This window comes from Augochlora pura, chromosome 10 (assembly GCF_028453695.1).
Source record: "Augochlora pura isolate Apur16 chromosome 10, APUR_v2.2.1, whole genome shotgun sequence".
NCBI lineage: Eukaryota > Metazoa > Arthropoda > Insecta > Hymenoptera > Halictidae > Augochlora > Augochlora pura.
In genome coordinates, this window is record NC_135781.1 from 18,013,611 (window position 1) to 18,028,379 (window position 14,769).

Here is a 14,769-nt window from a genome sequence, read left to right on the forward strand (position 1 = left end):
ATAGTGTGCGCGAGATAGTGGGTGCCGTTAACATCCCCAGGACAACGGTGCATAATCATTTAATCAAGATGGGATATGTGAATCGGTATGAAGTTTGGGTTCCAAACCAATTCACGGAGACCGACCTTATGGACTGCGTCTCTACATGCGATTTGCTTCTTCAGAGACATGAAAAAATCCTTTTTTAAAGACGTTTCTCACTAGAGATGAGACAGATTTTATATAAAAATGTGCATCGAAAGTGCACTTGATCTAAGGAAAATCGACCTTCAACTGTTGCGAAGCCGAGTCTTAATCCGAAGAAAGTTCTTGTGTGCATTTGGTGGGACTGGAAAGGTGTAGTGCGCTACGAGCTCCTCTCACAAGGTGAAATGATCAATTCTGCAAAATATTGCAATCAACTCGATAAATTAAAAGCCGCTATAGCCATAAAACGGGCGGAATTGGCGAACCGACGAGGTGTCGTTTGTCATCACAACGCAAGACCGCATGTTGCGTTGGCCGTAAGACAGAAATTCTTACAGTTTGATTGGGACATTCTACTTCATTCTCCGTACTCCCCAGACCTTGCCCCATCCGATTATTACTTGCTTCTCTCGTTAAAAAATTCTCTCCGTGATAAATGTTAGAAATCCGAAAGCGAAATAAATCTGGACATAACTACATGAATACTTTGCAAGTAAGTCACAATTCTTTTGAAAGGAGTGTACAATGAGACTTCCTGAAATATGGAAGAAGGTAATAGAGCAACAAATATCGTCTATTGATTTCGCATGAAGAAAAGGGAGAAACTTATGGAACACCTTAATGTCTATTAATATTAAAGCTATAAATAACATTTTTTGGAAAGAAACATTGTTTTATTAAGCACAGTTCTTATTTATCATTTTAGAAAATCTTCATACCAAAGAGGACTTAATCATGTGCTAAGTGCCCTTGTATCGAAGGGTTAAATAACTTCAGAACCCCCCCCCCCCCCCCCCCCCCCCCCCCTTTCTTCGATTTTGAGTAATTTTTGGAACACCGTGTAAGCCACAAATGATTTACCTTGTATCAAAACCGATATTATAGCAATTTTCAACCCATAAGGAGAAGAAAGCTTGTAAAATCTTGAAGTTGTGGGAGGAAGTTAGTGAAGCCTTCGAGTAAAAGGAGAGATAGGTTATGAAATCTTGAAATAGAGGGAGGTAGAGGGAGATTATTAGTATCATAATTGGAGTCAATAAATAATAATTAAAAATGAAACAATCCTGAAAATATTTAATACGTTTATCGAAGATCACTGGTCATTTACATAACACTCCTTAAGACTGAGAGGTACGCCATCGATGCTTTCATTATCTAAAGAAAAATATGTAAATACGCTTGAATAATTATTGTTCGAGACATGGAAAAATGTTACGTATTATTAGAACTCACGACGCCAAATGTTTCTAACGAGAATACGTAGAACTTTCCAGCAGTTAAGTAAGATGGTTTTTGTGCTCTGGCGATACAAAATATTAAGGATCGCGCATACTCGTTAGGTAAATCATACCAGTTCGTAAAGTAACAGGAATCCTGTATATCAGTGCTCTGAAAATAATATGTGACATGAAATAATTATACAATATTTCACTCAGTAGCCTAATCAAGCGTTCAGGTAGTAAATATTTTAATCGCATGTCTACATTATGTACCTGTTTCTTAAAAATTGTATCATATTGTAATTCGAAAAGCATTAAATAAAACAATAATTCATTTTTAACGTTCATTCTAGTTGTGTTATAAATGTAATTACCTCCGCAATTAGACATTCTCCCAGAAAACAGTAACAAAATGCTAGTAACACGACTGCGCAAGAATATATAATAAAATGTATCGTGTTCACGTCTCCGCCAGACGATTCACTTGTCTGTAAAACAGAACCATGTTCAATGTCATTAAAAATTGTAATATTATTTTTTCGAAAATTTAATAAGTATAAAGGGTAAAATGAAATAACAACTTGACGTAAATGAAAAAATGTATTAGCTAATGAAACTAACTTTATATAACATTAGAATCATCAAACAGTTAAAATGATTGGATTTTGATTTTATCTTTAATATTTCTTGATATAAAAATGTTTCCGTGAGAAAAATGAATTTCTTTATTCAAGTACACGTCGTGGAAATCGTATGGAGTTTAAATAAATCCAGACTTGTCATTGAAACAGTATAGGAGAGACCGGAGTCAAAAGTAACGTTCTTCTAATATTATTGAGAATTTATAATATATATGATGCAAAATTATTATTCCAATAAAACAACTTAAACATTACTTATTAAGAATTGAAAATTCTGTGGTTAAATAGTATCCGATAACTAAGTAACAGTTATCTTGTATAATCGTAATCTCTATAATCGTAAAATTGTTACTTTCAACCTTGGTCTCTTCTACGTTAGTCTAGTGAAGAGCTCGGTAATTAGTGTTAAGGTAATAGTGTTAATGATCCGAGAAGTTTATAGAGTTACCATAAGTAATTGGTAGATCACGATGCACAGCGAGAATATCAAACCCACCGTTTGAACAAACATCAGAGAACTGAACGTTTCTGCTAAGGTTGCTGCCAACCTTCAATTGAAATAATTAAATTTTACTTCGATGCTCTTGTGCGAGAGGGTTGCGTTAAATTATTACTCTACATCAGGGCTCGGAATTAACCAACACACAACATGATGATCGCGAGGACTACGCCTTCTAACTTCCGTTGCGTGTATCGCTCCCTGTAGCCGGTACTTCCGGCACCGAGTACCTGAGACGCACGCGCGCATTGCTTTATATGCATGTATGTAGCATTTAGGAAGATCATTGGGGAGCAATGGTTAACTCTGAGCCCTGCTCTACATTAACCTGTTAACCTCTTGCACAACGATTCCTTTGACGTTGCGTGAATCACCACTTATTTTTCATTAACATTTTCCTTAATAGAATCAAATAATTTTTGTTTCTTGTATTGCCTTTATTTATTTCCATTTCTAAACTTTGATAATAGAAGGATTACATTTTATTTCGATTTAAAAGAAATTAATAATATTCATATTTAGTAGATCTTGCATGAAATCTTTATTACGCGTTTGACTCGTTATTATATGTAGTGCAAGGGGTTAACACCAACCGCGGCCAGCTTTTTTTTATTCGACTCTTCATTCTGGCTAGTTGATACTTTAAAAATTGATGGACTATATGTATTTATCAATCATTGTATATATTATACAAGAATGGAACAAACTATGACACATTCTTTTGGTGGAAATTAATTCTTCAGTTACAAACTTGTTATAAAATGTCTTTTCGCGCATTAAATAAACGTGTAAGCGTATATAATCGGTGGTACACGGGGCACGGAATGTTTTAAGTAACAAGTTCAAACATCTTACCCCAGTAGTTCAGTATGTCGTTCGACAAGTGGTCGCATTTTTGAGAAGTGTTTCTGTGGATCGTTGTCGATGTTTCTAACACGTCGAGATAAAATCGAGAGTTGACTACAAATGTAAAAGTTCAGTGTCACCAAAAGGCTATCCGATCCAGTTGCACCGATTGTTAGTAGCATACTCGCTGGTACTAAACAGATGCAGAATAACGCATATGTGTACATTTCCGTTACTTCGTAGACAGGATTCACCCTCATAGGTAGCTCGTAAGGAAGAGTGCAATTATCGTAGTCTGTAAATGATTGGAAATACACACGAACATTACAATTTGATGGATGCTTCATTTTACGATCTTTTTAGATTTATGTCAATCTGGTTTAACGTATGCATATGTCTTTGGTAGCCTCCTGATCGTATCTCTTGCATGAAATTAAAACAGTCAAGGTATTCTTGTTTCTATGCAAATGGAACAGAAAAATATATTGTATATTGGTGTTGAAATTATTTTACAGAGTCGGTAAAATAGTAATTTAATTAACAATTAACAATTATAATTAACGTGAGATCATATAATCATGATTAATAAATAACTTATGTAATCAAAGCAAACGTAATTGTTGGTAATGATCACTTTTTTAATTATGATTACTTGAAAAATTGTGTATTATGGCAATTAATATTATTAATTCTGAATAGTTTTTAGAACATTTGCATGTATTTTATAACTCGAAATTAACGTTTTTCATATGGGAAACATTCTGGTCACTGTAACTATGAAGAAAATGAAATGGCAACGGGTTAATAAGAACAGTTTTAAGAAAATATGTTATGATATCTATAAGATAGATATTCACTAAATTTAAAGAATGCGTGCATAAATGTTTATAGATTTGCAGCTTTGAAATATAATCTATTAAAATGTAGACTAATTAAAAGAACATTCCTTTGACATAAAGGAAAGACGGTTTGAATTATTGGCCTCGAAAGAAGTCACGCAGTCGGTGGTCGTTTAAAATTGTTAACAAACTGCGACAGAGAGTTTGCGTATCGTGGAAAAAAGTAACTGTCGCTTGGAATACCATAAAACTGCTTGCGAGAGGTAACTGTATGCGCGGTCATGAGCATTGAATACATTTACACGATTCGTCTGATAAAATTCCACATTAAGATCTTGATTTATCCCACCTGTGCAACCCCAATGGTCTGATAATACCGGCGAGTTTAATAAAACCGGGACTTTTACCACTTTGTTCATTGGGCAGAGCCGTCTTAAAGGCTTCGACGTCATTTCGTGGTTTAATGAAACACCGTGGCGAACGCACAAAGCTGACAATTAAGTTCTCAATGCCGCTACTTCCTATACGTGAAGCGTTTTATAGGAATACCACGCGCTGTACTCTGACTTGGCAATTTCTTTTGTCTTTCTTTGCCCCTTGATACTTTGTTACAGCAACTTGATAGTTACAGTTTTATGCGCAGCTATAAAAATGTCGAGGGTAATGAAACGACCAATTTGTGTGTATACGGAAGCTGATCTTTTAAGCTTCACTTGTAGCATACAATCGCATCAAAGGTGAAATCAGACATTTCAGTTCAGAAGGTACTAAACAAAAATATATCCATTATGGGACGCTTCTAAGGGAGTATGTGTTTGACATCGATTTTATTATAATTAGAAGTATTTATTGTTGATATACACAGGCTAATCCACGCAACTTTGTGCACCTTTTATAACTTCCGAAGTATGTGTTGCACGACAAAATTTTATATAAAAAGCTGCATAGTCTAAAGGGGCATAATATGTAGTGCATTAATTTTGTATAAGTGAAACTATTCCATAATCATAGAGATTTAACGATCATTTTTTTCAAAAATGGAGAACTAAATTTTTATATCAGAATATGGAAGAATATCGACTTCTGCATAAAAACGATTTGCCCTAAACCTAATAGTTAATGTGTAATTTCACATTATTTCCTGAAAATTTTCGTCACGTAAACATCGATGTCCTGTGGAAATCTGTGATAAGGTAGAGTCTCCAATTTGATGTTAGGTGAATCCATAATAGTAGTTTTTGATAAGTAGCATGTTGACTGCGAATGACCTGCACTAGCTGAATATGCAAAAAATATTATATGTATGCCTTTAAAAAAACGAAGTTGACCTTAATAACTCGGAAAGGTTACGAATAAGAAAAAATAATTTACGTACACATTAAAAAATATTTACTTGAACATTTATGGATGGACATCCTATATACCAATGTTCGACAGACTATTCTTTTTAGGTAATGTAATGAACTTTAAAATAATTATTTCACACGAAAAAAAATAATGCGAGTTTAATTGATAAGTAATGACGACAAAACAATACTGAAAAATAATCGATATAATATTGGTTCTGAAAAATCGAAACCAAAAGCGGCGGTATACCTTATAACTAGACCGCGGGTCTTTGTGCAAAATAAAAATTTGCCCGCATCTGTTGTAAAATGTAGGAACAATTGAAAAGTTGCATATTTTCCTTAATAATTTTAGTAGATCGAAAGTAACAGATTGACATTATTAAATGTTTTTAATTTTTCGATTACTTGTCATTCCAAATACCAATTTTTATTATAAATTCATAAAATCCGCAGTCTACTTATAATAGTTATAAGATATTTTCGGTATTAATATTTTATATGAATTTATATCCGAGTACACCATTTCGTATGCCCATGGGCTCGAGGAATAGTAACCAGTAATGATACTGTTAAAATTTACATTTTGTACTGATTTAACAATTCTGTTTTGACTTTGACTTTTATCGTTCAAAAGAACAATTATAAAGCCATTGAAACTTTTAATCCATATATTCATGCATAAACCAAAGATTTATAGTTTTTTAGAAGTAAGAAAAAGTTCTAGTTGGACGGTGATTCTGTTCTGGAAAAGTATTTTGAAACAAATTTTGTTATTAAAAATAGTCGATTTCTACAAAGAATTAATTGAAATGTAAACGTATCAGAAGAGTACAATTGGAAGGTATATGTACCTAGAATATGGGATTAATCGAAGATTTAAGATCCCGTTTCTAAGTGAACCAATTGACAATATTTCTGTTGCGCAAGTCAATGTGGAACGAACAAAATAGTGCTCTGAAATTTGTTCTCAATAGTGCTAGGTCTAGTATCAATGAAAGTACTTTGAAAAACATCTTATTTTTAAAACTGAATGTTGAACACTGAATGTTTATGTGTATACATAACAGTTATATCAAGGTTATGTTTAATTTTGCCAAAATCTTCTTTCAATGTAAGCGTACAATAGAATAAATATAGAAAAATCACGACTTGCTTCTCCCACTACATTTATCCTGTTTCCAGTTCCTTAAATAATGCTAAGTAAATTGAAAACTGGTATAAACTTTTATATCTTACTTAAAAATATCTGTCAAGAAATAAATGTTCCTCCAGAATTGTTGCCAATGATGTAATAAATGATTGTTAACATTTAATTTTACTAACAGAATTAAATTATTATGGTAATAGTTAAGTTAAAAAGAAATAATTGAAAAGTTGAAATCTTATTAAATGAGTCGTTTATTTTGAAAGTGGTGCAAGTCCATTTTCTGTTGTTTCGGGAAAATTAAAGGTTAACATATTAGTCAGTTAAACACTATAATTTAATTACGTTAAGTTTGGTAATGTTTCTACTATTTATTTATTTAAACACACTCCTTCCATTTTAGCTTAAGGATCTATAACAATACTGTACAACTTAAAACTATTGTAACTTATTGCATCCATTGACTCCTTCATTCTTTCTCAGCCTTCTTCTTCCCTTTCTCCCGCCTCCAATCGCGTAATTCTTTCAAATTCTTTGGTGTACTATACCAATTCGCTTTTTACTTCCCCTAGCAGAAGCTCTTTCCAATTCCCCCTGCTTTCCTTTATTAAACCTCTCGCTTTCCTGATCACTTCTGTGTTCCCTACTTCTTCAAAACCCTTACATTCCCAAATATAGGAAATGGATTTCTCCTCTGTTTTGCATATCCTGCATTCGGTGGCTTTAAATCCTTTGCTCTTCTCTCTCCCTACGCTCCCACACCTTAGTCTTGCCGAAGTTTCTTTTTGCCACCCTGGTATCCTACTATCTCCCCACTACTCCTCTTGGCCTAATCCAAACTTCCACTCTTTGTACTCCCTACAAAACCTAGACTTCTCTATTTTCCCCAATCTCTCTGCCATCCTTGCTCCTTCAGCACTCTTCCACCCCACAGTATGTTCTTTCTTACTTTATCTTCGTTTCCTGCATTCTACATTAATTCTAGCGTTTCCCCGTCTCCCACTTCTTTAAATGCTTCCTCCACTTCTTTTATCCAATTCGTAGGGTTGCCATTCTTCCATCACCTCAGCTCCTCCTTTAAACAAATCTTTGGTAACCTTTCTTCATTCATCTTCCATGAGCGTGTTCAGCCTTAAGCCCAACGCTCCTTTCACAATCCTTCCCCCCACTTTCTCAATTTCCGTCCTTTTCCTCCACGCTTAAATTTCAACCCCGTACATTAGGACAGATTTTCCTAGGGTATCCAACAGGAATAATCTCCTTTTCATCTCACGATTCTCCCTTTGAGCCCAACCCCTTGATTTCTCTTATTAGTATATCTCTGTCGATTTTATCGAAGGCCGCCTTGAAGTCAATAAACGCTACATACAACTTTCCTCCTTTTCTTTTCAATTTGTTCCCTATCATCGCATTCAAACTGAATAGCTGATCCCTGGTACCTCTCTTCTCCCTAACTCCTCCCTGTTCCTCAGAAAGTTTGTCGTTCTTCTCAATCTACTTCCTTATTCTATTCTCTATTGCTTTCATCAACACCTTGTACCCTATGCCCAATAGGGCCACCCCTCTATAATTCCCTGCAAAACTTTCCTCTCCCGCTTTATGGATCGTATATATGCTTGCCAGCCTCCATTCTGTCTTTATCCTACTGCTCAACCTTAGCCCATTTATCGCCCTGTACCAAGCTTTCGCTATTTCTTCTGGTAATTCCTTTATGAATTCTATTCTTTATTCAACTCTCTCATGTCCTATCTTTCCTTTCTTCTTCCTGTGTTGTTGATTTCCCCTTTATTGCTAGTCTCTCCCCCTCGTCCATTTCCTCTCCTTCTAACAACATCATAAAGTGTTCCCTCCACACTTTTTTCCCTTTCCCTTTACCTTTTTTACTTTTCCCTGGTCTGAACAATTTAATCGCCTTCAAGAATTCATTTAGGTCCTTACTTTTCGCTACTTCTTCCCATTTCTCTCCCATCCATTCCTTTTTCTTCTTATCATACAGCTCTCTTAATTCTTTTTTCACGCCTATTAACATTACCCTATCATCTTCCTTCCTGCTGCGATCGTACGTATTCAATGCTGTCCACACCTCTCACCTTTTCTCTCTGCACTCCTCGTCAAACCATGCCTTTCCATTCCTAATTCTACTTTTTTGCACTAAACCTAATTCTTCTGCCGTTTTCCACACCGTTTCTTTGAACCGTTCAAATATCTGAGGTTCCTCTGATTCCCACTCCACTCTCCAGGTTTCCTTCATCCTCTCCCTGTACTCCTCCCCCATTCCTTCTTTCCATTTTAATTGCTTCTCTCCCTCCCCCTGTTTCTCCTTCCCTTGTTCAAATTCCGTTTCCTCTCTGAGGTGTACGATCATTGGCATATGGTCCGATTCCGGTCTTATAGCTATTTCCATCTTCTCCACCGTGTCCGTGCCCCATTCACTCTCTTGCGAGATCAGATAGTCAATAACCGAACTACCCCTTCGCCCCACATAATTAAATTTTCCTTTTTCATCGCCTTTTATTCTTCCATTCATAATCCTCGACCCCATTTCTTCACACAACTCCAATAGTTTCTTGCCGTCCCCGTTTAAGGTTCCATCTTCCGATTACCTTTTCCATTCCACGCCTTTCCCATCTCCTCTGTCTATTCTTCCTTCTTCCCTTCCTACTCTCGCGTTCCAGTCACCAATTATCATTATCTTATCACCTCTTCCTTCTATTTTCTCCATTATACCCTTCAAATAGTTTCTTGCGTTGCTCACTCTAATATTATTATAAATTGTCAAAATTGATAAATGCTCACCCCCACTCTTGCTCTTAGAACCACCCCCAGCTCCCACTCTTCAGACACCACCCACTTTTTCCACTCTTTTCTTATTCCTATCAATTGGCCTCCACTCGCTCTTCCTTTCCTGTTCTCCTCCAATGCCGGTTTCACATACCACTCATGATCTCCGTCCCACTTTTCAACCCACTTCTTTGCTTTCTCTCTCTCTCTCTCTCCAACCAGGTCTCTAGTAGAACAATGATGTCACACTCCCCCGCATACTCCAATATTCCTTCGTCCGCTCTCATCCCTGCGATATTCCACACAATTATTTTCCTTTCCCCCTTCTCCCCCTTCGTCGCTTTTAAAAATTTCCTGCCACCCAATTTTCCGTTTTCTCGCTCCATCTTAATAGTTCCCCGTTTATGACTATTTTTATATATCCTGCTCTCACGTTATTTTCTTTTTCTCGTTCTCTCTTTGCTCTTTCTCTTATTAACTTCTGAATTTGCCGTTATTTTGTCGTCACGTCGTCATCTAGAAAGATTTTCCTGCTTCTAAGCCTGTTCCTCTTTCTCATTATTCTTCGTTTCCCTTCCAGACCACGTACTTTAACTAAAATTCCTCCCACGTTATTATTTCTACCCAGTCTGTAAACTTTTTGAATATTCTCCGCCTCTGTCCCCAGTTTCTCCTTTAGAAGGGTTTCCACCTCCTTTTTGAGATCCCTCCCCTCCAGGTTACTTCCTCTTATTACTATGTTGTTCCTTCTGTTTTTCTTTTCCTCCCACTCCAGCTTTCTATCCAAGAAGTTCAATTTTTGCGCTTCTTTCTTCCATTTGTCCTCCGTCAATCTCCCTACTTCTTCCTCGACTTTCTTTAGTATTCTTTCCTTCTTATGTGTTTCCCAAAACCTTTGTTGTTCTCTGCCTATACCCCCTTGTCCACTTTTTGCGTTATCACTCCCCCACCTAACCTCTTGCTCCTCCACCTTTTTCTCCAGTTTTTCGATTCTTGTCTCCAGCCTCTTCTTTTCGATTTTCCATTCTTTGTCTTTCCTCTCGTATTCTTTTCTTAAGTTACTCATTTCACTCCCCAATATTTACTTGATTTTCTCTCTCTCTCTCTCTCTCTCTCTCTATGCTCCTTTTCATCTCCGCTATCCTTGTTGTTAATTTCTCCCCGAATTCCAAAATTAGCTCCTTCATATCCTTCCTTTCACCTTTTCCCGTCTCATCATTGACTTTTCCGCCTTCTGTCCCTCCAATGCCTACGCTTAGCGCCCTCCATTTCCACGCGAACACCTCCTTAATGCCGCTCGTGTTCCCCTCCTTTTTCTTCGCTATATTCCTCGAGCCCAGCGGTCGGCCTTTCCTGTTTTTTACTGTCCGTGGCGTAGCCGGTCCCCTCGATTGGGTCGACTGTCCCTCCTCTAATTCTTCTACTTTCTCCACGGTGGAATAGGTGTCGCTCAACTCCGTTGTCCATCTCTTCGAACACAGTTCCCCTTCTAGCTCCCTCCATTTTTTCCTCTTAACCTCTCCAAACCTTTTCTTTCTCTATTTTCACTAATTCCTCTTAATCTCTTCTTCCCCACCTTATTTATTTCTTTAGCTACACTATCTCCCTTGTAGTTTCTTCACCACACCCACACTTATCTTCTCCTCTTATCTACGTTCACCTTCTACTCTTGGTATTCCAACCGTCTACTCAGCACACGTCTACTCTCCCAGACACTCAACACTCTATGAGTAATGTTTCTACTAATTTATCAATGTGTAATTTGATTATATAAATTTTTTGGGGTGAATTCATCTAAAATATTTACGGACTGAAAATGGATTGACACCATTTTCATAAATAGTCAATTGTAAAAATGATCTAATTTCAATAATGAAAAATTAAATATCACTTAAAATATATTCTGTGTTAATCCAATTTTGTTTAGAAACAATAATAAGAAATAAAATTGAAGTAGTATTTTCTTATTTTAAACGCTAATTACATTTGTATATTGTTAAACTTAATATAAGTTATTACTATTATTTATTTATGCTGCTTATGCAACAGTGTTTGCAAAATCGCCAAGGCGATTCTTTCAAATTTTGGCGGTTTTCCTTGACATGTAGGTGATATATCTAATGCCTTAATTCTGTGTCCTCCATCGATATTTTATCCATCTAATTTTGCAAAACCTTTACCAATATATCTTTAGCCAGTTTGCCTTTTCTCCTTTAGTATTTTTTTAACCTGTTTTTGTATTGTGTTTTGTAGATTTTTTGTTGAAACGAAGTTCTCTCGTTTCACTTCCACAGTAATCCCGTGGTGCGTACAAGAAATTCTTTTTTTCGTAATACTTTACTCACACCACTTTTATAATTGAGCATTGGCATTTTTTAAGATACTAAATATTAACTAGTTCTAAATAAAAACTTCACATTAAATTAGTCACAAATTATGTGATATTTCATTTAAAAGATGGACTTGCGCTACTTTCAAAATAAACGGTCCAAATAATTTATATTTGTAAACGTTTGCAGTTATGCTACAGTTGAATTCAAGCTCTTACAGGAAACAGCCCTTGCACGAAGCGATTTGGCTGTTATTAAATTCCATTGAGCCCGCGTTTGTACGCAGATAAGTTCAATCGCACTTACTCGATAAAAGACAGCTGACTATCGGCTTCGCGTAAAACAACGTGGGCACAAAGAACAAAGACAAGGCTGACGAGGTGGAGAACATGGTGGCGGCTACGTTGTACCACACCACCGTTTGCCGTTCCTCCTGCGACCGATACAAGCCGTACGCTACATCCCTTTTCACGACTGCCAGCAAAGGTAACACATGATGCATGTTCAGCCGAAACATCACGGCCTTCAGTACTATCAAGATGGTCGGGAACGATAGCGTGATATTTTTCAGCGTCTTCTCAAGGTCGTGCGCGTTCTGCAACAGCGTTACGATCTCCAGCAAGGTGAATGTCATGACGTAGGTAATATAGAAGAAGAACCGAACGTCGTTCTGATTATCCGGCCACAGACCGGATAAGCTCAGGAGACGTTTGCTCCATGACAGCACGGTCTCGTCGTAGAGTAGCTCTATATTCACTGATACCGGTTTCTTCAACCCAGGAATTCTTAATGTCATCGCTGTCGTTATGGGAACTCATAAGATATCAAATCCAAGATACCAAATCCTTACAAATAGTTTATATCAGGGATGGAAAAATTTCTGGAATTTTTTAATAGATTCTATTTAGTATAGTAGTTATTTTAAGGGGGTTTTCTAAATTTGTGAGAAAAAAATCGATTTTTTCTAAGTTTGAATATTTGAAAAGATGTTTACGTAACCATTTGACAGAATTCATAAAATTGGCCGAGATATAGATTCTTGAAGCGAATGATTTTACCGCAAACGTATACTATATGGGAAACTTTAAATACGTTTTTCTCGAATCGGCGTTTTTATTAGGTGTCCGCGTTTTCTCAAAAACTGATTACCACGAAACTTTGCACAAATATTCACTGTTTCTGTGTCTATGGTTCCAACAAGAATTATTAAAAAATTTGCATGCTTTCTATTTTTTCCACACTCACATATTTCAAAAAATAAGTGAAATAATCGATAAATTAAGTTCAGAGAGCCCTGAATTTTTATTTACCGATATTTTTTTCTTTTACCTAGTTCCTGTCACAGCTCCATTCATACTCTAAAGGTACCTAAATCTTCAGACAGAAGACTTGCGACACTGGCATTTTTCCATTTTTTTAAATGAAAATTTAGATACATAGAATCCAAGGTTGTTCTCAGAATAATCCTTTTAATCTCAAGACGGAGAGTCTTAATGATTCTTTATAATTAATCGAAAATATGTAAAATAAATCGAGCAAGATAATAGAAGACCCCTTTATATCCTAATGAGAGTACATAAAAAGGAGTTCTTGAAAATCAAATTTTTGGGTCAACTAAAGTTCAAAAATTGTACAAATGATTATTTTGTTATAACCAGTACAAGTCGTCGATATTTTAGATGACTTGACTACAATTTAAACGTATCATTTACTTCAAATACTCGAATGTTTTCATAATGCACTTTTGGTTCAGACCTACTATTATCACTAACAAATGACGAACTTTCGGAAAATGATTTGCAACAAATTGAAACCGGTGAATCAAACGTAGACGATAATATTAACCCTTTGCATTCCAAGCCATTTCAATTGCAAATCTTAAATAATTCTTCTGCTTATAGTATTTTCATTTTGTATAACAAAAATTCTACGCATATAAAGTTGAGTCTCGTGACTCATATAACAGTTACACTTTCAACAATTTTATAAATCTAAGCTTTGGCAATATCTATAAAAATAATTTTGGAACGTGTAGCAACAATTTTAATCGCCCCACAAAGTTGCTAATCGAGTGCAAAGAATTAATCTATGTGAAATCTTTAGAGAAAATGTAGAATATAAATCAGAAATGACTCCCGCAGAAAGTAATAATAATAAGTAACGACTAATAATAGTATTATTATACTATTATACAGAGTGTTTTAGTTACAAGTATCTCTCATACCTCAATATCTTCGTTACTAAAAATGTTTCAGGAAAAATTTGTTCAATTCAGAGTTAAGAATGATTACAATTTATGTCTTTTTTCTTACAAGATTATTTTTCGTACTCTTTCGTCTCAATAAAAACAACGGAGGAATTAATAAAGATGTGTATAACCATGTATGTGTAAGATCTATAAATATATTACATGTACATATAATGAAATATCCGTATATTTATGTTCAAGTTGTAAATAAGATTTATTAATTAAATAATGTGCGTATAATTATGATCAATTCTGATTTTCCTAATCTTATCATTAGTGCTTCTATTTATACCATAAAACTTTTTCTAGCAAGTGTTCTAAAATAACTTGTTCCCACGGAGTTCTTATTATATAAATTCTAGAATATTTGTTCCATAACCTTAGCATTTATGTAAGTACTAACAGAATTCGTTTTCGGAATTGATAGGTACCTGTATATTTCGATTGCTGGTTTACATTATTCGCGAAAATTCGTTACATTCTCGCAAACTTTCGCATTATTATACTGAAGAATAGCATGTCGACCGTAACATGTTATTATTATAACATATTATTATAATAGATTTTAATGCGATTTTTAGTTTTACCATAAATGAAGATTGTGGCCAGTGACCAAAGTTTACTTAGCGGGCGCACTTATTCGACTGAAATGCCAAAGAAAAGTTTGACAACATTTTTCCAGCTTT

General features: G+C 35.5%; 1 protein-coding gene across 2 annotated transcripts; it reads right to left on the minus strand.

Annotated features, from left to right (window-relative positions):
* Positions 1 to 1,246: 1,246 nt before the first annotated feature.
* On the minus strand, positions 1,247 to 14,719 carry LOC144476012 (odorant receptor 82a). Of its 2 annotated transcripts, none has more exons than XM_078192520.1 (7): positions 14,671 to 14,719; positions 12,142 to 12,715; positions 3,402 to 3,687; positions 2,496 to 2,595; positions 1,781 to 1,894; positions 1,420 to 1,575; positions 1,247 to 1,341 (listed from the first exon to the last, which is right to left on the minus strand). In XM_078192520.1, the coding sequence occupies exons 2-7, from the start codon at positions 12,629 to 12,631 to the stop codon at positions 1,291 to 1,293; spliced, it is 1,197 nt and encodes a 398-aa protein (XP_078048646.1). In that variant the 5' UTR covers positions 12,632 to 12,715; positions 14,671 to 14,719; the 3' UTR covers positions 1,247 to 1,290. The 2 variants fall into 2 exon arrangements, with proteins under 2 accessions (XP_078048646.1, XP_078048645.1); XM_078192519.1 differs by having other exon boundaries at positions 14,515 to 14,715.
* Positions 14,720 to 14,769: the final 50 nt, after the last annotated feature.